The following is a 21,686-nucleotide window of genomic DNA, read 5'->3' on the forward strand; positions in this document are numbered from 1 at the left end:
CAATAAGCACCATGTGAGCACAACATCAGCTGATATATTAGAGGTTTTAACACCAGGGCTCCTGTTCAAGACAAGGCCTCAGGAATAATCAAAAATGCAGAAGCCACCCTTGTTTCTGGATATTTTGCAGGTTGGTGTATGTAAACACACAAAGGTACAATTCATCAAATAAACAACAACACAACTGCAACAATATGAGGTATAGAGTCTGGGGTGATTGCCCTCTTTGCCCAGTTGGTTATACAGCCATGGATAACAAGTCATTTTCACATCATTAGCTAATATCAGTGATTATCAGTGATCAGGGTTGTATTTGCTTATTTGAATCCACAGACTTTTATAGATAAAATAAAACACGTTTGAAATCAAGAAAACAGTTTAATGTAGAAAAGTTATACAGCATCCACACGTTTAATACACATTCTTGCATGTTTCTATGAGAAGAGACTCATTTAGTGTGATTTCTAATAAAACTAGAATTTGTATACAAGTTACATACAGCAGCAATGAAAAAGGGTAACTGGATTTGTTTGACTTGGAGTTATTTAAATAAAAGATATGTAAAGAAATGAGGCACTTTGATTTTAACATTCATGCGGGAACCTGTCTTAGTAATATTTTAAAAAGGTTGTAGAAATCTTGAATATTCAATATCCCAGACAAAACTGTGCAGCCGAGAAAGTGTTCAAAATGATCCAAGAAACAAGGAGCTTCTTGGAGGAGTGAAATGTCCTCGTTAGTTCAGTTGACTCGCTCTTCAATCCTCAATGCAAACTCTAGAGTTCAGTCGCAGGACCCCATTCGATGTCTTCTGCCTCGTCTTCGTCATCGTCAGAGCTGTCGCTGCCTCGGATCTGTGTGCGTCTGAACTGGACCGCTTGGTGATGATGTGCCAGTCTGTCAGAGAGCAGGACAGATGGGTCAAGACTTGTAAACAAACTCTTTACTTTACTCTAAAACCCAAAGATAGCGAAAGAAGACTTACACAATGAACTGAGGGCCCTTCTTTACCTCAGCCCGAGCCTCAGGCTGTGCGTCTGCAGAGCGAGCCTACAAGAGAGAAAGAGACTGGTGTTAAACAACAACTTCTTCAGCCTTTTTTTCCCCCCTCTTGATTATTGACTATAAAACATAGGTTTAACCTAAATAAATACACGCTACAACAAACACACATCTTAATTTCACAGATGATCTTTGGTGGTCTTGGTGGTTTAAGTTAGATTTTAGTTGTGTGGTAATAATTCAGTCTTCCACTGCTGGTGCTTTCAATTGCTGTTGGGAAAACGAGACCTTACAGAAATGATAATGTAGCTTTTTGTATTAAAAAAAAGTAACCTTAGTGAAGTTTGGGAGCCCATTCTCAGCTTTTGTAAGGTTTTATGGCAGCATTTATAATACACAGCAATGTAAATTAACACTACTAACTATTATTTTCATGATTGATAAATCTGCATTTTGTTTTCGAAATAATTTATTTCTTGGTCTAAAAAAATCCCCTGAAATGTCTAAAAGTTCAAGTTTCGACATTTGAATCGCTTTTTTTGTCCAACCAACAGTAAAAAAAAACCCCTAAAGATATTCAGTCATGCATGACTAATAAACCAGCAGATATTTACATCTGAGAAGTTAAAACAGGGAATATTTGTCATTCTTGCTTAAAAATGAACTGAAGAAATAATTGATTATGAAAATAGTTAATTTGTCAATTTACTGACTACTTACTATGAGGGTCTTAAATAGTAAGTAGTCAGTACACATGGGTTTAATCCTTTAAATAAGAGCAATGTTTTCTTTACCTGCTCTAATTTCTCCTCAATAGCAGACAGGCTGGCCAGCTGTGGGCTCACGTGCTCTGGCTCAGCATACGAGGGCTCGTTCACAGAGTATCTAGTGGAGGGGTCGGGGGCTATAAAGTCAGGGGGTCCGTCTGATGGAGTGGTTGGTGCGACTACATCAAGAGCACTGAAATCTGAGTCTGTGAAGCTGCGGTGAGAGGGGTCTTCCTCCTCAGCAGCGCTGTGAGGGGGGCTGTAACTCTCCCGACGGGGAACCCTGGGCTCGGGCACGTGCATCAGCGGAGGGATTTCTCTGAGAGAGTAGTTGTCGGCGTAAGGCTCGGGGTCCTCGTCGGGGCTGCGGTGCCTGGAGGCAGGCTCAGATGATCGGGCTAAAGCAGCTCCAACTACCCTGGAGCCTCTGGGAGGATCGGCCTTTTTCTGACCGGGATAAGCCTCCTCCAGGTCTTCGTTGTCGGTGTAGGCCTCTCCATCAGTGAAGGCCTCTCCGTCAGTGTCCTCCAGGTCGCTGGCGGCACTGAGGTAGTCCGACTGGGTTTGGTCCAAAGCATCCAAGTCGTGTTCCTCACCACTCTCCAACTGCACAGGGGAAAAATAATTCAGTTATTAGTCTGCAACTAAACAGAAGGAGAAGGAGTCTAAGAGAAAAGGGGTTAAATATGACATGCGACAAGAGCTGTTTGTCGTACCGTGACTTCAGACACCCAGACTGGTTTGGACTGCTGGTGTCGGATCTTATCCTTTAGATTCTCATACCAAACATTGGAGCTGGGCTGCAGGTCAATACGGGCTGGAGGGAAAATCAGGAAAAAACATGGTGCAAATTGGTACCAGCACACAGACAAAAATGAAAAGAAGCTTCATGCCTACTATCTTATATTCTGATCAGTTTCAATGTGTCATTACCTGAGAAGAGGTGGCTGCAGTGTTTCCTCAGCTTGAGGGCCTGTGTGTAAAGGCGTCTGGAGCTCTTGTTGGAGTTGGGGCTGTACCTCTGCCTCATGGCCTTGATGTCTTTGCGGCTGTGAGGGTCCAAGAACAGGACCATGGGGTGGTACTGGATGTAGTTGAGCCTTTCCACTGCAGTGGGAGTGATGTCCAGAAGAGGGTGCTTGTCCTGGGAAAAGAAAAAAACAGTGAGGCGTGAGGAGGAAAGCAAGAATGCAAAGAAAGCTAGAAAATGTTTATTTCCTGCAAAAATACAGTGTGAATGCTGACAGCTGAACTGAGACTGAAAACAAAGCTGAAAAGGCAGAAATGTGAAAAAAAAAAAATGCCTGTAATGTCATAAAACTATAATGCATTGAACTACACTGCTGACAAACACTCATGTCAAACTGCATTAGCTTAGGAAGGTAAGAGATGAAAAAACATTGCTAGAAAAGCTTGGAGGTAATAATAAAGCATTCAGCATTCACACTAACAAAGTTTCTGTTGTTTTAAAAGTGACTGAATAACAAACTGTTTCTAAGACCGGCTCACCTTCTCTGCTATGCTCCTCACAGTGTCCAGTTTAATAACTGTGGAGCCACTGTCTGCTGCTCCACTGCGAGGAACCATGTCTGCATTGAAGCAAAAAACAGTGTTTGATTTAAATCATCAGATCGGTGCAGAATAACTAAAACATCACGTAAGAAAGTGTCAAAGAGAAGGCACTCACTCGCCACTTCGTACTCATCAGGCATCTCTCTGGCCAGCTTCTCCATGGCAATATCATTAAGAGGACCCATAATGACGATGGGTCGTTTGAAGTTAGCTGCAGACGCAAACAACTCAGGATTATTCAGACTTTCTCAACTCAATGCTGTGTTAGGAAAATTAATAACATGACTTTTAAAACATACCTTCTCTGAGCAGGACTCTCTCATAGGCCGGGAATTTGCCCTGAATGGTGAGCTGCAGCAGATCGTCACGAGACCGACGGGTGTTCTTCTCGTTCTTCTTGTTCCCTCTGAGCCCCCGTAGTTTCCAGAACTCGGCTCTTGGTCCCGACACCTGCCTCTCCCCGGTTCCCCGCTGTGCCTGCTCTAAGCTGGCCAACGTCTCAGCCCTGTGGGAGGTAGCGACAGATGTAAAAAACTAAATAATGGCTCTCGGTTAAACAACAAATCTAAATGTCGTTTCCGTCTCTTCCTGACCTGGCCTGGTTGGGGATGGTGCCTTTATCCATCTCATGCAGGTCGTTCCCCATGCGGACGGCCAGCCAGTTGCCCAGCTTCCCGCGGTGCATCGTGTCCACCACCCTGAACACCTCTCCTCTGGAGAAGCCCAGGCCGATGGGGCCCTCTGCCTCGTGGTCAAAGTGGGTGCGGATGTAGAAGTTGTCGGCCAGGTTGGACTTAATGATCTTCTTATAAACTGGGGAAACGAAGAAAGTTAAGACCGCTAATCGGTGGAGGCTTCGCCCGTAATTATCATTTAAGCGATTAAGTGACAAACTTACTGTCCATCTTGTGCTGAGTGCAGATTTGAACCTGCTCTCCTTTCTTGATGTTCAGGAGGAAGTTGGCTGCCTCCTCTCGTGTGAAATGACTCAAATCAACTTTATTGACCTGAGGAAGAAGAAGTCCGAATATTTTATGTTAAAATAGAAACAAGCTTAATTTTAATAAAATAACGCAAAAAGACATCCAACAACTGACTTCTGCAGATTACACAATCACAAAGAACTCAATGTGACCACAATTATTTCCCTTTGACTTCCTGATGCTCAACTAGCAGGGAGATGTGACGTGGACATAACAGAAATTGTGCTGATTCATGGTGACCTGTAATATTTTTGGCAGACTGATGCAATTCTCCAAGATCTTGAGCTAACATGCTGAAAAAGGATATGTAGTTGAGTTTTAAACAGTTTCCAGTCCTATATGTTGAATTAACATTAAAGTGTAGCTCACCCCAAAATCAAAAATACATGTTTATCCTCTTACCTGTGGAGCTATTTATCCATCTTGATTGTTTTGGGGTGCGTTGCTGCGTTTTGGAGATATCGGCTATAGAGATGTCTGCCTTCTCTCCCATATAATGGAACTAGATGGCACTCAGACCTCGTTGTGAGCAGTTTCATGTAGGAACTATTTTCTTTCTACCGAACTACACCCACCGGCCGTATCACCACGCAGAAAGAAGAAGCGTTTACTCATATAAGAGACTCGTAGCGAGAGAAGGCAGACATCTCCATGCAACTTACAATCTAGATGGATAAATGGCACTACAGGTAAGAGGATGAACATGCATTTCTGATTTTGGGCTGAAGTTTCCATTCAACCTTTTCATTACCGTTAAGCTTTAAAAAGGTAAAAAGGTGTACGATCTCACCTGCATGATCTGGTCTCCCTCTTTCATTCCCTGTTGATAGGCGGGGCTGTTCGGTTGAACTCCCCCTACAAATATGCCGACATCGTTTCCCCCCACCAGCCTCAGACCAACGCTGCCCTCCTTCACGAACGACACCGTCTGAACGTCTGAGCTGTACCTGAGAGTGAGGAGAAGAATTTTTTATTACATGTATTTCTGTTGATGAATTTACTAGATGTTGACATCCATGTAAATGAAGATTACTCACCCTGGATTAGGTGATGGGTAAGAATCTGGAGGTAGGGAGTAGATGGGCTCTTCTGCAGTCTTGGCTAGAAGAGATAAGGAAACAGAGTGAACAGTTAGACTTTTTTTGATTAATCAATCACTAATTTAGGCAAACAATTAATTGATCATCAAACTCCTTACAGTAGAGTGGTGGGTTGCTCTTAACCGAAATCCCAGACTTGATGGTACCGGTTCCATTAGCAGGACGAGGAACATGAGTCACGCTGTGAGGTGGAGAAAACATCAGTGTGTCATATTTGTGTAACTACACTTCTACACCAGCAAAACAACAGTTTAAATGTGAGAATATGTGTGTGTGGTCAGTCTTACCGACGCTTGCTCTCCCCTCGCTCAGAGCTCCCAGACCTCCTGAGTTGAGACAGCTCATCTGAGTCAGACGAGTCTGAAGGAGACAAACACACAACAGATAATGTGGTCAGGACTGATATTTCCCTAATTGACAACACAGAGGAGGAGAGGGTGGGAGTGTGTGACTGACCATCAGGGGGTGGTCTGACGGGCGATGGGGCGCGACGAGAAGACTCCTGCCGCACAGCAACTGGAGAGGATTTTACCTCGGGCAGGACTCTGAGAGAAGAAGACAAATACATGTAAAGCACTACAATGTATCATTTAACCTTCGTCATCGTCATCTTGTAATAAAACACTGAATGCTTGTTTTGTTTGACTGTCCAATGTGAGATTGCTGAATAAATATCCTACTCAAACAGAAATGTTGTGAAACATTATGTGATGCAATCCTTGCAGGAAGTCATGTCATGTGTCATCAGTGTGTACAAAGTGTTGTACAAAGTGTAAAGCAGCTGAACCAGTCAGACATCCTGTCGGTGTCATTTCACACGTCGCCACAGTGAGGCGGTGATCTACATGGTGCACTCACATCTCTCATGTAACTTTTAATAATCTAGGTTTATTGTGTTCTGTATTTATAGCACATTAATTCATGTTACATTTGCCAGCAAAACAGTTTCTTCATCTCAGATGGGCTTCATCAGACCCGTTCATCTCACTTGGCTCATGCTTCATGTCTTTCCAAGTGTCGTGACACTGACGACAAACTATCTCAGAATTTTCAGTTTACCATCAACAAATATTTAACTACAGGCATATTATGTGAACCCCTCATATTCTGATGCACGCACTCAGGTTACGACCAATAGACTGCTGCTTTACAGTCAACAGTGTTGGATGATGTTACATTTAGGTACATTGGATAAGTTCAGAGTTAGGTTTCTGATGAGTCATGTTTTCAGTATTTAGAGGTGTGTTTCTGCGCACTTTGGGCTCAGCTATAGACCCTTTTCACTGCAGACATTTTGACTTGTCGAAGCAGGAAAAGCACAGGTGTAATTTACAACATTAATGATGGCGTCATTACATTTAGGTGAGGGTCTATTGGGTAGCTGACTTGCCAACAGATACCAGACATGTCAGAGAGAGTCAACTTCTGACTGAAGCTCTCACCTGTATCGGTTTGGAGCCGTGTTGGAGTTTGTGCTGTCTGTAGAGTTCCTGCGAGGGACGGATGCGTAGCTGGCCTCCGATTCAGACTCTGAAGGAGCTGTGAAGATCAATAAATTATGTAAACAATTTCATACGTCAACACATCATTTTGCCTATTATTCGTTGGTCGGAGGCTAAAAAATGTAGATGAATGTGTCTGCAAAAACAATCAATAAGAACATATCTTAAGTTTTAATGTTTACGTCAAATGTCAGATATTTAAACCACCAATAAAACACAAAACACTTGGAATTAAAATAACACACACACAGCTCCTTCCACAATAATGCACAATGACTCAATTACACAAACCTTTCTTTGGTGGATTGCTGGCAGTGGCGCTGGCGACGCTCCATTTTGGCGGCTCCACAGCCACATCTGGTAGGACTCTGCAAGAGAAGAGAGGGAGGCGGGAGTGAGGGAGGAGGAAGACAACAAATCTCAGTTACGTTTGGAGAGGGGGGGGGCGCGTGGCTAATATGATGATTATTGATGAGAGGGTGAGACTGAAATGTTGAATATTCACCTTAGAGTCTCTGAGGGAAGCTCTCTCTTTGATGCTTTACTGCTTTGTAACTGATCAAAATTAATCATTCAGTCGTATCAGTTGTCTTGTTTGGTCTTATAAGCTATTGATTTTTAACATGCAGATCTGATAAAATGGCAGAACTGTTAATCAGATGTTTGATTGGAATAATGTTGCTTCAGCGACAAGTGTCCTCTGTTTAATCAACACTTAGCCACATACAGGAGAGGGACATGTTCAGTGGAAGTCACTTTTATTTCATTGGTTAACAAACACAAACACAAGGTACACAGTCACAAACACAAATCAAGCAAAAAAAAAATAAAGGCTACAAAATGAGACTTCAGCCACAAAATGAGCAAATCAATAAAAATCACCAGACATATAGGTAATTTAAGTTTTATAACCTAAATAAAAACATGCGATTAGCTAATTTTAATGACGGGGGGAGGCGTGCACAGTCTGCTCCCAGTCCGTGACATCTTGTTGGGTTTCAGGGAGGGAGGGGTGGGGGGGTTGGAGGTTGGAGGTTGGGGTTGGGCGGGCCTTCATCTGTACCTGTATCTGCTGAGGGAGTCCTGACTGTAGGTGGTGCTGTGCCTCTGAGGAGGCGCCGAGCTGCCGTCGTCCGACTCGGACTCAGAGTCTGAAGACAAGGAGGACAACAGTTATGGAACGTAACCGCAGCAAGCGTCGGTTTCACCGTGCTAGTAACAACTACTTTATTTTTGTTATATTCTTTATCACACGTGGTGTTTTTTCCTCTTGCCACAGTGTTTAATACCAAGTTAGTTAGTGTAGTGTTCACGCCGCACAGAGCACCTTTCATGCTTTAGCTTCATTTGACTGTTAACAGATGTTCAGCAGTAAACATTCAAAGATTAAACAAATATTGTGTGTACCACCACAACAGAGTTTGATCATCTGTCTGTGTGTGTGTGTCTGTGTGTGTTCACTGACCTGGGGGTGGGACTCTGAGAGGAGAGCTGACCCTCCTCGGTGGCTCTGGGCGAAGAGTGATGGGGGAGGCTCTCAGGCCAGGTAGGGGCAGATCAGGAAGAACTCTGAAGGGGAGAAGAAGTGTGAGGAGAAGACAGTTAGGAAATGTGTGGTGGAAAAAGAGATTTCATTCCTCGTGCATCAAGCTTCGTCCTTACTTGTATCTGCTGTCTGGGCGGGGGCTCTCTCTGCGCGGTGGGGGGGAGGCGCTGCGGTCAGAGTCAGAATCCGACACAGGCTTACGAGGCCGTGAGGCGGAGGAGGTGGGGCGAGAGGTGGACCAGTTGTGGACAGCAGGAGCGGACTTGGGGTTGGGGAGGGTGGACACGCCAGACATAGTTCTGGAGAAAGAGCAAACGAAAAATTGTATTTCTTAGATAGAATCTTATTTGATATTTGTTGTGTTTTTATGTGTTTTTATGTTCTGTAACCACGAAGTTAATTTAACCGAGATATGGGATTTAGAAAAACCCAGTAATCATTGCTAGATTACTTCTGGAAAAACCTGATTTGGTTTTACAAGAGTGTATGTGCTTGACAAAGACTTCAGACGTGGGGACTATCAACTGACAATGCAGAGGAATGAAAGGAACGATCATCTAGTCTAAAATAATTCAGTCAGACTAAAACTGAAACTGAAACAAGTCTAAATGTTTCCACAGACGAACAGGTTGCTATAAGAGTCAAACACAAGTGTACAGTAAGAAAAACTAAACTAAACATGCTTTCTTGTAAAGAAAGGAAATATACAGTTTGTGCTGAAAATGGATGTTTTGAGATGACACTGACTTGTATTTGCTGGAGTGATCCCTCATGTCCGGGCTGTTTCTCCTGACAGGAGGAGGTGGAGAGGCACTGCGGTCCGACTCCGACTCAGACGGAGCTGGAGGAGCAATAATGAACAGAAACCTCATTAGGACCTGCATCTTTTGGATTTCAATCTCAGCGTGACTTCCAGCAGCTACAGATGCACTAAACCTTTTACTAACACACTACTAAAACACAGCTCCACTTTTATATCAAACAAAATATTAATGTAATGTCTTCTGAGGATGAACATTCTCGGAAGGACTGACCTCTGCGAGAGGCGTGAGTTCTTGCTGGAGGTCGAGTCAAGGTGGAGCGCATCGGTGATGAATCGCGAGACTTGGCTGGAGGAGGTTCAGCTCTTGTTCTGGATAAAAAAAAAAAAACCAACAGATACAGGAATTCTTTAGTGACTTCCTATTTTATTCATCAACTCATGTCAGTTTTGGTGGCGTGGTGGGTGTGGTGTGTACCTGCGTGTCCGTTTCTCTCTGGTGGGATGACGAGACGCTCTGTGAGTGGGGATATCCGCGTCAAGGTCTGAAATGTCTGATGGGAAACACAAAACAATTTAATTTAGCGAACATCGACGATTTCTACATTTCTTTCTTCTTACACACTGTAGTTCAGAGGTGTTTTTACTCTCATCTCAGCCCACCATGCTCACATTTAATACCCCACCTTCCCTCCCCTTCCCTCCCTCTCCATCATCATCTCTCACCCTCCAGTTCGGAGCTGCTGTCCCGGCGGCGGTCATCCTCGCTGTTGGGGGCGCTGTCCTCCACCTCTGGGATGCTGACCAGGAACTTGCGGTCGTCCCTGAGGACGGTCATGGTCAGTTTGCCCCTGCTCTTCTCCACCAGGTGTTTGGTCTCCAGCAGGGATAGATTCTCTGTCGTCATGCCATTGATCTGATTGAAGGAGATAAATTGATTAACATGTGCATTGACACAGTTGTTTTAGATTAATCATCCAGTTCCTAATGTCACCTTGAGGATGAGGTCTCCCTCCTGCAGAGTTCCCTCCTTTGCAGCCAGGCCTGTCTCTGTCATGTGCTTGATGAAGATCTGACTGCCCAGCTTCAATCCATACTCTGCAGGAAGAGGAAAACAAGAAGCCCGTCAGAAATCAGAAATTCTCCTGGGAACTTCTTTCCCTGCTCTCTGAAGTCTTACCATCTGTGATTTTCTTTTTAAGCAGTGTAGTTTTGATGGGTTTCTCTGGAACGTCCTGATACGGCAGCCTCTTGTACCCCGACGACATCAGGGGTAGTGTGTTTCCGTGCCCATTGCGGTCTGGAGTGTTGCTTCGGGCTCGGGAACGGTAGCGGTTGTCGTCTCTGTTGTCGCTGCCGTCTGAGTAGCGCCGTGTTCGTCTGGGGGGGTCCACATCCAGCAGGTTGGAATGGGAGGCAGCCCGAGACGGCCTAGTTGACGCTGGGATCTGGATCTTGCGAGGACGTTTCACTGTCTTGAGAGAAACATGGACAGATTTAGAGACATGACCGAACAGTAATAGATGATAGATTAGAAGACATTTCCTTCATACTCACTATGTTTACAGTCTTGCCACAGGACTTGAGGGTCTGAATGGTGTAGTTTGAGTGGACGTTATCCATCGACACTGCGTTGACCATGACGATTTGGTCTTTGGTGCTGCAGAGCAAAAGCAAACACACGTGAGCCTGGTTCTGTTGGTGGGCCTTTAAAGCCTTTAAACTAGAGCTGCAATGATTAATTGACTAATGGATCAGTCATAAACTATTTTCGGTTAATCAGTTTGAGGAAGCTTTCGCACCAGGAATCATCAGCCAATCATGTTGTGCAGCACGACAACATGAGATCTGTTAATTATCTGTGTTTCTTGTCACCCTGTATGATACAAAGGGCACAAAAAGTGCGAGCGAACATATTGGAGCATGCATAGACTTTATACGAGTGCTCCTTTGTCATATTCCAGGTATTATTGTCAGCTGACGAAAATTTGCATCGCTGTGTTTGTGTTTCATGTTGTTTATTCATCATGTCCTTTTTTATGTTTACAGTCGAGTCCTAATTTTAAGGTTCCTAGAGTCACGTCAGAGCGACGGTCAACTTACAACAGTCGTCCCATGGCTGGTCCATTTGGCAGCACGTCTGACACCACCACAGTGGTGTCCCCGGTATCTGGGTGAGGCTTGTCTTTGCCTCCTGATATGGCAAAGCCGAACCCCAGTTTGGAATCCTGGCATTATGAGAGAAAAAAATAAATAATGAAAAACAGGCTTTCAGATGGATAGAAGATGATAGCGAGTGACACGAACGAGGAGAAAGAATGCAGGAGAGTAAGCGGGCAGGGTATGGGCATGTGTTGCAGATGCAGTGGAGAGATAGAGGGAGACGGAGCACATTCCAGCGGCCTTCAGAGGCGGGACAGTGAAGAGCAGCTGGGTGTGTCGCTGTGAATTCCAGTCTGTGCTGTGAAACTGAGAGGTCTGAAGCTCGGTACTGCTCAACCCCCGCAAGACCCATGACAATAACCGTGGAAACAATACTGAAACTTCCTCTGTGCCATACATCCAGGCTCCACTTTCACTTCTGCGTTTGTGCAGCCAGAGAGTGCGGACCGAACTGCACCGAGGCACCAAAGATCAAGTGGTCTGCACTTCAAATTTCTTGGGACTTTTATGTATTTTTTCTTAAAAAAAAACACTGTTTTTTATCTACAGAAAAGGAAAACACATCAATGTCTTCACCAAAATCCCACCACAACTCCAATCACACACGTCATATGTAAAAATTTTTCTACAAACAACCACTTACTTTGTTTAGTGTTATTGTATGTTGCTCCCATATTGTTAGCTCCTCCATGCCTGGTTTCTGGAAAGAAAAAAACACAACACACAATACAATGATGAGAACAGAAGTATTTAACTGAGACAATGTGAAATCATAAATTATTCCTAATAATCCAGGTTATTACAGGGAGGACAGTTGAGCCTGAAGAGTAGGAAGAGTGACTGATCTCAGCATGCTGTCACCTGCCTCAATCCTGCCAGACCGGTATGGAGGAGGGGCTACCTATACCTACCTACCTGTGTGTGTGTGTGCGCTGTCCCTGTCCCTGTGGTGTTGACAATGTATAACACCTGAGGCTTGTTCAGTCAGTGTACACATTCGAAAACATTGTATAGAGACAACAAGGGCTGCAACTGACAGTTATTTACAACATCGGTAAACTGGACCATTATTTTCTTGATTGATTGAAACGTTCATTGAAACCCCAGTGAACTGTCATATATTGTGTTGCAAATGTTTGGCATGAAAAACAGATTATTCAACTGTTTTATTTATTTATTAATTTTCTGTTGATTTGAAAAATAACTGTCTATTTTAATAAACAAATAATTTTTCCAGACAAAATGTTAAACATCTGCTGGTTGCAGCTTCTTAAATGTCAGAATTTACTGCTTTTCTTTGTCATTCATGATCGTAAATGAAGAGGCTTCTGTTTAAAGACGTCACTTTTGGCTTTGAGAAATGTTTGGACATTTAATAGACTGATCCCTCATTATGAAAATTGGCTAATTAATTGATAATGATGTTGCAGCCCTATTCTAGAGCATATTTCCACCTAAAGCGACGCAGATACATGTTTATTGTGCCTGTTCTACACAGCACATTTCTATGTTCGACTCTCTGCACACAGTCAAACTCACTCAGACCTGGAGGCTGGTGACACAGCAGAGCGTTCATTAAGAGTCAATAATTTTTAAACCACCAGGTTTTTTCTGTGAAGACACTTTGGTCACGTTGGTTATTTGATGCTGTATCGAGTCACAATTAAGAAAACTGGACTTGCTGTTTGTATCTGTGTCGAGCAAATTTCTACACTTTTTGTTTCCCACAACAAATCACAGACGGTTATTCGCTGCACTAACATGAACAAATGCCTCTCGTGTTTATCGTTTTCCACATACTAGCTATTTTCAAAACCAAACAAAGACAAAGGCTGGCCGTGAACTATATTTCATCAAACGAGGGAAGGTGAGTTACAGTAAGAACGGGTAAAGCCAGCTCCTCTAGTTAAAGACACAGAGGTACTGTTGTAGTCAAGTGAAAAAAAAAACAACTTGTTCAAACACACATGCACGAGTCATCTGTGCTTAACACTTGCAGTGCAGCACAGATGACATTTACAACTTTGAGGAATTCACTGGGCTCAAACATCAGCCAGGTACCTAATATCCTGTCACACCCAAACACATCATCTGAACATACAACATCAATTCACTGATTAATTAATAAGTTGTCAACAATTAAGTTAATTGCGAACTATTTTAATAACAGATTAATCAGTTTGAGGAACTTTTTAAGAAATAAAGTAAAAAATATCTGATTCCAGCTTCTTAAATGTGAATATTTTCTGGTTTCTTTGCTTCTCTGTGACAGTAAACTGAATATATTTGGGTTGTGGGGACAAAACAAGACATTTAAGGACGTTATCTTGGTCTTTGGAAAACACTGATCAACAGTTTTTTTTACAGTTTTCTGACATTTTATGGACAAAATAACTAATCGTTTAAAAACGAAAATGATCAGCGGTGTAAATAATCGTTATTTGCCGTCCTAGAGTCAGTCCTGGTTTCACTCTCTAATCTTTAAGGGGTAGAAATCTCACATATGATCACCACAAAAATCTCAAACTCGCTGGTGGAGGTAACCATGAGCACAGGTGCACGGTGTGACCTGTGAACAGTAGGCCATTTGTTTGAACAAGTTAATCATTAACCTGACAGAGGAATAACCATCGCTGAAGTAAAAGCTGGCTGAGGAATTTCAAACTGCATGTCGAGCTGCAGTATAATTTTAATCTAAGATGAAACCGGAAGATGTTTGTAGTTTCACTGGAGTTTGTTTGAGCACACAAGACAAACAAGGATAATAAACCGGAGGGAGCAGCGGTAACGACTGAATCAGATGATGAGCAAGGAGCAAACATGACTGTAAAACAACTTCAGAAGAGGACGACTTTGTTAAAACACTGTTGCAACACAAAAGTACTGAGCTGACCTATATTCAGGAAGAGCAGCTGAACCTCAGCACACTGATGGTACAGTCAGTTAAACTTTAACACTGTAGCGCTGTGAATGTTCAACAAGAGGAAATCACTGTTGACCTGTATTAAATTATCATCCGCTACTAAAGTTAAAGAAAGAAAACATGCAAATCATCGTCATGTCGAGGGAATTTCCTAAAAACAGCTTGAGATTTCTAAAAACAAATCAGGGCTTGGAGAAAAAGCAGATCAACTTTCAGTGCGTCTGCACTGAAAATCATTCATGTCAGTCACAAATTAGACGTTGCCAACTAATGATTCTTCTTCAAATTGCTGCTTTTTTCCAACCAACAGTCCAAAACCCAAAGACTCTTCATCTACTCTCATAAATGACAAGAAAAGCAGCAAATCCTTTGCAAATGTTTGACGTTTTTGCTTGAAAAATCACAGAAACGATGTATCGATTATCAAAACAGTTGCGATTAATTTAAAGCTATAGAATTAAGAAAACTGACAGTGATTTCCAGTCTCCTGATATGAGCCTGGTTTAAGGCCACAACCTGCTCTCCTTCCCGACACTCCCGCTACTTCAGGTTTCGCTGAGGGCTCGTTCATATCGCTAACAATTTATGTCCTTTGTTCATACTTTAACAGCTACGGTTTAGCTACATTCAAGCAGCGGTATATCATAAGGCTATTAATGATTTGTGTTCCTCCCTCTCCACTTACCACTTGGTCCTTGAACCTTACTTCCATGTCCCGCTGGGATGCCTAAGCTGAACAAAACACCTGCGGCCTGTGGCGCTCAATGAACAGACAGCTCTTTATGTTCCATATGGCAGCAACACCAAAAGCTAAACAATCACAGATCCCGCAGTCATCCAGCTTCGGTTTCCTTCCTCCTCAGATCAGCTCTGTATAGATGATGGAAACCTGATACACTCCTACTCAAATTATTCCTAATGTGACGGGCTATCGAGTTTCTCCCTCAGCAGAGAGAGAAGAGAAAAAAACTACTAGGAGAGGACTCACCTGGAGCGCTCCTCCCCCACCTTTGCCCACTCTCACAGTCACTCTCTAGTGGCCTTCAATAAACCTGGATTTAAGGTGGAGCTGCACGGCCTTACACAAATCCCCGTACACAAACATCAGCAGGGGGAAGTATCTTAAATGTGACGGGGGGTTGTAATCACAGAGAGATGTGCAGAGCTGCATCAGTCTAAAGTGGTGAAGTGAAGTACATTCCAGATGTTAAAACGTTACACGGACATTCAAGAGTATAATCAAAGAAAATATGACCCACAGAGTTTAAAGTTGGCTGCTTTCAAGTCAGACAAATATTTCTCTACACATAGAAGGAAATATTCTTCACTGTTTATGAGCTAAACAGCAGCACACTCACTACTCTGCACCAGAAATACTAGTAAGTTAAACTTATAACTAGTACAGTAGTAAAAAACAAGCATCTGTTACCTACAGTATGTTAACTACGCACCTTAACTGAAGATGTGAATATAGTGAATGTAATTTTTTTTTTTTGGACAAACCTGATCATCTTACTTTGAAAAAACTGGCCAACTGACAGTTAAACTTCCGTTTAAAGGGGCTCTTTGTAGAAATGTACATGTATTAATCCCTTTTTAATTGGCCATATGCGAGCGGATTATAACGTGACGTGAAAATATAGCCCTCCCAGTTGTCTATACCAGCCTGTGGTTGATTTTTTGAAGTTGTTTAATGCTGCTGGACTGTGGATTTCTTTGTGAAGGACCCCGGATTTTCTGTAACAATTTAAAGGATGTGACTTTATGCACGTTCCTGAGTGCCTTGTCTCAGTGCCTCTCTGCTCTGCTAACAGAGGAACAGTAGTTATTATTAGTTTAGAAATAGGGTCCGCTAACATGAACAAACAACCAGCTTCCTGCACAACACTGAAGTTCCCTTTAAACAACAGGGAAACTGGTCATTAGGAACATTGTGACTCCTTATTCCAACCTTCACCTGACATTATAACTCATCATGTCTCATACAAAATGTGCAACACATTTCCATGTAATATAATCCATTATTACATGAGTAGGGCTGCGAATTATATTTATTTTCACAATTAAATTAGCTTTTTTGAGTCACACTGATGGATCAGAATTTTACTACAGGCAGTTTATCCTTATGTGATCAGTGTATATGTTGTCAGATATGCAAAAATAAATGGCAGTACTTGTAATTTATGTGTATTTGAACCTCTTTTATGTCCAATGTACTGGTATTATTGTTATTACACATTTATATAAAAATAAACACAATAAAATAGTTTCTTTTTAACTTGTCTGTATCCCAGAAATTCTGTGATGTTCAGATGTACTTTTAAAATGATATGAAAGGAATGAAAGCATTAAGGTCTGAGAACTTTTTAAGCTTTAACAAGCAAATATTTGGTAGTTTGATTACTATATAAACAAACTATTTCCTGTATTTCACTGACTTATCTACAACTTGCATAAACGAACATACATTTGTAATGATGAACCAGCCGAATCGTCTGTGGCGGTCGACAAAGTGTGAAATATGTTGACGAAACTGCAAACTGATCTAGTGTAACACAAAAGACAACACATAACAACACAGACAGCACTGGAGCAGTAAGAGGTTGAGTACAGGCTGTTGCAACATCACTATCATCCACTTACAGGAACCACTAGCAGCGGTGGTTTAGGCTCCGGGGGCAAAGAGCCAAAGTGCTTCAGGAGTTTCATTCGCTGCGTCAGATTCATGATGATAAAAAAAAAAAACCTGCTGATTAACTCGGTCACTTCCGTCCGACGGTTACAGGCGCACACAAATATGTAGTCTGTGTCTCAGCCACACAAGGTCACTGATGCAGCTCTCAGAGTGAAAAAAAGACAAACAATCCACAGAACGAGGCCACAGGACACTTCACAGCATTCAGCTTAAAATCCTGAAAACGAAAAAGACACATCGACTCTCCTCTGCTTCCCACAGATGTGTCCATCACTCCAGAGTAATGATCAGTATTATTCCCTGTGTGGCCGGTTCATAAAGTCAAATAGGTCCAGTTGCTCCCGCTGTCAGTGGTATGTGTGTGTGTGTTGGTTAACTTGTAGACTTTCCCACAAGGCAGCAGCAGCAGGTCCCAGTCTACTGGCTGAGTTTCAGCCTGCTGGGTGCTATGGTTACCTCGGGGGAATGAGAGCACTGGGCCGTTAATAATTGACGGGGTGTTTGCTACACTATAGGTCTGCTTGTCCTGAGTAAAGTTTCCTGGGTTCCTGCACAGGCCCTGAGCTGTTTCAGGAGCAGGAAATGACACTGTGGCAACACAGAGCTCTCATGGTATCTGCCCTTCATGGGCAGCATCGATGCGGACCCAAAAGTGTGGGTGTGCTGCAGCGTTTTTCTGTCCGACTCTGTTTATCAGAGCCCTGCCTACTCAAGACTACAGTCACAGACTCACTCGTACCAGAGGAAGTCAAAAGGGGAGGAACTTTCTGTACCTGGAGGGTGAACAGAGAGCGATAACCAGATCAAACAGCTTATCAGATCCTGAAGCACAAAACGTCCTTCAAAGAACGAGAGAAGAGTCTGGATTGTGCAAATGTGGCTAGAGCTGCAACGAAAATAATCAGCCACTATTTTGATAATCAAAAACTTGATCTATGCAGAAGCTGGAATCTAGGAGCAATACTTTAAAAAAACCCCAACTTATTTTCCATTGATGGACCAGATTAGTCGATAATGACAATAATTGTTAGATGCAGACTAACTTTGTCAGTTTGAAAAAAGCTGCAGCTACATAACAGACGCTCAGGTTCAGCCAGGTGGAACAGCTGGCCTCTGGTCAGCCAGGACACCACTGCTGAATTATTCACCAGTCTGATGAAAACAGAGACTGTCAGACAAGCACTACTGTTACTAAAGCAAACACTCTGTAAAGGTGTGCCCCCTCGAGTAGGTAAATAATCACTCGGTCATGTGTCAGGACAAAAGTCTGTTCAGCAGCAGAGTAGGCTGGGTTTCTTTCATTTTAAACTGAGGCCACTCCTGTTGGCCGTCCAACATGCAAACTACCGCCTCCAGAGCACCTGCGCAGGTACGCTGAGAGCTTAACTTAAAGCCTCACTGTGAAAACAGAGGCCTACTTTCAGTGTGACACATAACTGGAATTCTTCAACAGTGCATCATGCAAACAACCTGCTCCAATAAAAAATAACGACTGAGAGAGTAATAAAGCCTTGAGTGGACTCAAACATACAGTGGGTCTGTGGTTAATGAGGAACAGCAAAGCTTTCTGTGCAAGTCTTGAGATCTGAAAGACAAATACTCCAGAGGTTTACAGAGCAGCTGTAATTACACAGGACGAGGCTTTGTACTGCAGCTCCCGCTCACACCGGAGTTACTTCACTGCAACATGTACTGTCAACAGTGTTTAAGTACTGTAAACGCACACTTTATAGCTGCCTGGACTCCATACAGATGTCTTCACTTGGGTTATGGAGAAATGTAACTAAGTACGTCCAGTTAACTACAGTTCTGAGGTATTTGTACCTTACATAAGTATATTCTGCTACTTTTTGCTTCCACTACACTACATTTTAAAGGCAAATATTGTACTTTTACTCCACTACATAGTATAAGTATAATTATATTGACAGAACATTACTTTTAAAACTTAAACAGGCAATAGAAAAGTTTTCTACTGTAACATTATGAAGTAAATGTTGACTGCACAATGTAATGGACAGAATAATGAAAACATCTGCGTTAAGACTTGGTTGGCAGCCTGGCACCATTTCTGTCTGCTTTCACATCTCCATTATCGACGAAATGATTGAATAATCTCACGTTTTGTCCTGTTTTGTTGTTATTTGTGATTCGGAAAGGAAAACGATCCATCTGTCTTTGCTACAGCGGCGCCAACCTGGAGACGCTATGAGGGAGAAAGTTGTCTTTTGCCACTTTGAGTACATGTAACATCAGATGCTTTAAGGCTTTTACTCAAGTGCTATTTGTGTGGGTGACTTTCACTTCTCAACACCACATCTTTACTTTTACTCAAGTATGACTTCTGGGTACTTTTTACAGCACTGCACACTGAGGAGAACAGATTCAAAACAGATTCGGTGTTGTTAACGAATAAACAAATTGGACAGTGAATGTAACACAATAACAAGTGCACCATGTGTACTTTAAAGCTACCTGGAGGCTAATGGAGCATCACAATCTCCAGCAGATAACCTCAGCCTGTAAAATGGCTAATGACCAATCAAACTGACTTTATACACTACATTTAAATCAGGGCTGGGTGATATTATTGTATATACCGTCAGATGATTTCACTTAGTTAAAAGTCACATGTTTTACCACCAAGGTATCCCCCTTTACTTCATCTCAGATGCTGCTTTTACTGTATTTGTTGTCATTTATGAGCTTTTATCTCGTTGTCTTTGTTTTATATTCTGCTTCCAGTTTACATGTCTTTTATTTAATAAACAAAAAGATGCCAAACATGGTTTTGTTGTACCTTGGTATGACAACAATGAAGGCAACAATAATCTGAATCAATGTGACGCTGTACAACAGAGACATATATCCACATTACCCGCACACAGCTCTCTTCAGGCAGGTTTCTGTAATGATGGTTCCTGATTTAGCCAGAAAAATCTGGGACTCAATCTTAAATCACAGGAAGTTGCCAGAACAGCAGCCCCCTCTAGTCTGAATACACGGCCTCATCTCTAATCAAACAGTGTATCAGTAAACAGGCTGATTGGAGTCGAGGGGAACAGAAGACGCAGCTGTTTGGGAATGCAGAGTCGAAACTATTGTGAAACTCCCTGGCAGGCAGGTAGAAACTTGCATGTGTGGCAGAACAGGTAAGGCGAGGAAAGTGGGGCTGCTGCAGCTGACAGGCACCAACCCCAACAACACACACACACACACACACACACACACACACACACACACACACTATTAATTATGTCAACCACAAACCAAAATATTATTTACCAAACCTCACAGCATGACAACAACCACAGCTGACATTTAAGCCTATAACTGTCCCCAGCTGATGAAGCTAGCAGGCTTTTTGTTGTAAATATCTGGTTATAGGCTAAACCACTGCAAATGCTCAAAGCTAGCTCCTGTGCTAGCGGCTAAACCCTTTTAGCTTCAGGTTTTAGGTCTTTATAGCTGTCTAATTCACACAAATTATAACGTTTTCTTTTAAATAACTTCAGTAAAAGCTTTCAGTTGTTCCTCAACTTTCTCCTTTCTCTCGTCAGCCTGCTGATGTGGACTGACAGCCATGCTTTTGTTACCTGAGCACCAGGAAACCTTTGACAGCAGTGAAGCTAACGTACCTGTAAACTTTGAACGTGTCTCTCGGTAGATTTCGTCAAACTTTAAAAAAATCCACCCTGGAAATCTTCTTCACTTCTTCGCCCACTCGAGCAGACTGTCCCCAGAAGTTTGAAAAGTTTCTCCTAAATCTCCCTGAGGACAGGTGCGGAGGTGTGGCGTCGACGGCTCGACGTACAGGTGAGTTTCACAACGTCATCACGCGAGGAGAGCGTCACCAACCGGAAGTTGGTCCTCCACGTAAATAGGTCCTCCTCCCAGTTTTGGTTGAGATAAAGCGGCTTGTTTCACTTCAGTAAAAGTACTTGAGCACAGATAAGTGATGGAATGTAACTTGGTATATTTAGTCAAGTACAATTTTGAGGTATTTTATACTTCTACCACATTTTGGAGGCAAATATTGTACGTTTTTACTCAATTATATTTATTAGTAACTAGTTACTTTGTAGCATCAGAACCAAAGTAGCACATTTTGTTTGATATTTTATCAACAACCGGATTAAAAAAAACAACTCTTATCAGAAAAATTATGAATATTGCATCTAATTTTAATCATTCGACACAGAATGCAGAATAAATACGTGTATAATTGACTTTTGCTTGTACTTTTGGTACTTCAGTACATTTATTGCCTGGAAATTACTGATAATATCAGATACTTTAAGACATTTACTCAAGTGCTCTTTGTATGGGTGACTTTCACTTTTACCAAAGTCATATTGTAACAAGATATCTTTACTTTTACTCAAGTATGAGTTGGGTTTTTTATACAACACTGTAAATATGACAGAGGGTGTTTTGTGCTGTCACAGTAACAATATATGCCTTAATGTTGTCCCATGTTGCTCTTAAAACAATGATGATATGAACTGATTGGCTTCCAGGAAACCCTAAAACAGTTTTATTTCCATAAGTTGTGTCACTGCTCCTGTGCTTTATTGTTTTATGAGGGGAACTTCAGATATGAATACTGTTTCACAAAGTGATGGCCATAGATACTAAATTAGTAGGCCGCTCATCCGACCCAGCCCTGCCCC

At 42.4% G+C, this 21,686-nt stretch overlaps 1 protein-coding gene across 1 annotated transcript; it reads right to left on the bottom strand.

Annotated features, from left to right (window-relative positions):
- Positions 1 to 359: 359 nt before the first annotated feature.
- On the bottom strand, positions 360 to 20,828 carry tjp3 (tight junction protein 3). Its single transcript, XM_084354616.1, has 30 exons — positions 20,652 to 20,828; positions 12,039 to 12,095; positions 11,336 to 11,460; positions 10,790 to 10,892; positions 10,413 to 10,707; positions 10,227 to 10,330; positions 9,959 to 10,148; positions 9,711 to 9,786; positions 9,507 to 9,604; positions 9,220 to 9,313; positions 8,589 to 8,771; positions 8,392 to 8,495; positions 7,990 to 8,077; positions 7,218 to 7,294; positions 6,867 to 6,963; positions 5,881 to 5,969; positions 5,712 to 5,784; positions 5,523 to 5,605; positions 5,362 to 5,425; positions 5,115 to 5,271; positions 4,240 to 4,348; positions 3,935 to 4,154; positions 3,641 to 3,846; positions 3,457 to 3,552; positions 3,279 to 3,358; positions 2,703 to 2,913; positions 2,486 to 2,586; positions 1,797 to 2,375; positions 986 to 1,050; positions 360 to 897 (listed from the first exon to the last, which is right to left on the bottom strand). The coding sequence occupies exons 2-30, from the start codon at positions 12,084 to 12,086 to the stop codon at positions 777 to 779; spliced, it is 3,936 nt and encodes a 1,311-aa protein (XP_084210742.1). The 5' UTR covers positions 12,087 to 12,095; positions 20,652 to 20,828; the 3' UTR covers positions 360 to 776.
- Positions 20,829 to 21,686: the final 858 nt, after the last annotated feature.

The sequence above is a fragment of the Pagrus pagrus genome (assembly GCF_965226575.1).
Source record: "Pagrus pagrus genome assembly, chromosome: 6".
Lineage (NCBI taxonomy): Eukaryota > Metazoa > Chordata > Actinopteri > Spariformes > Sparidae > Pagrus > Pagrus pagrus.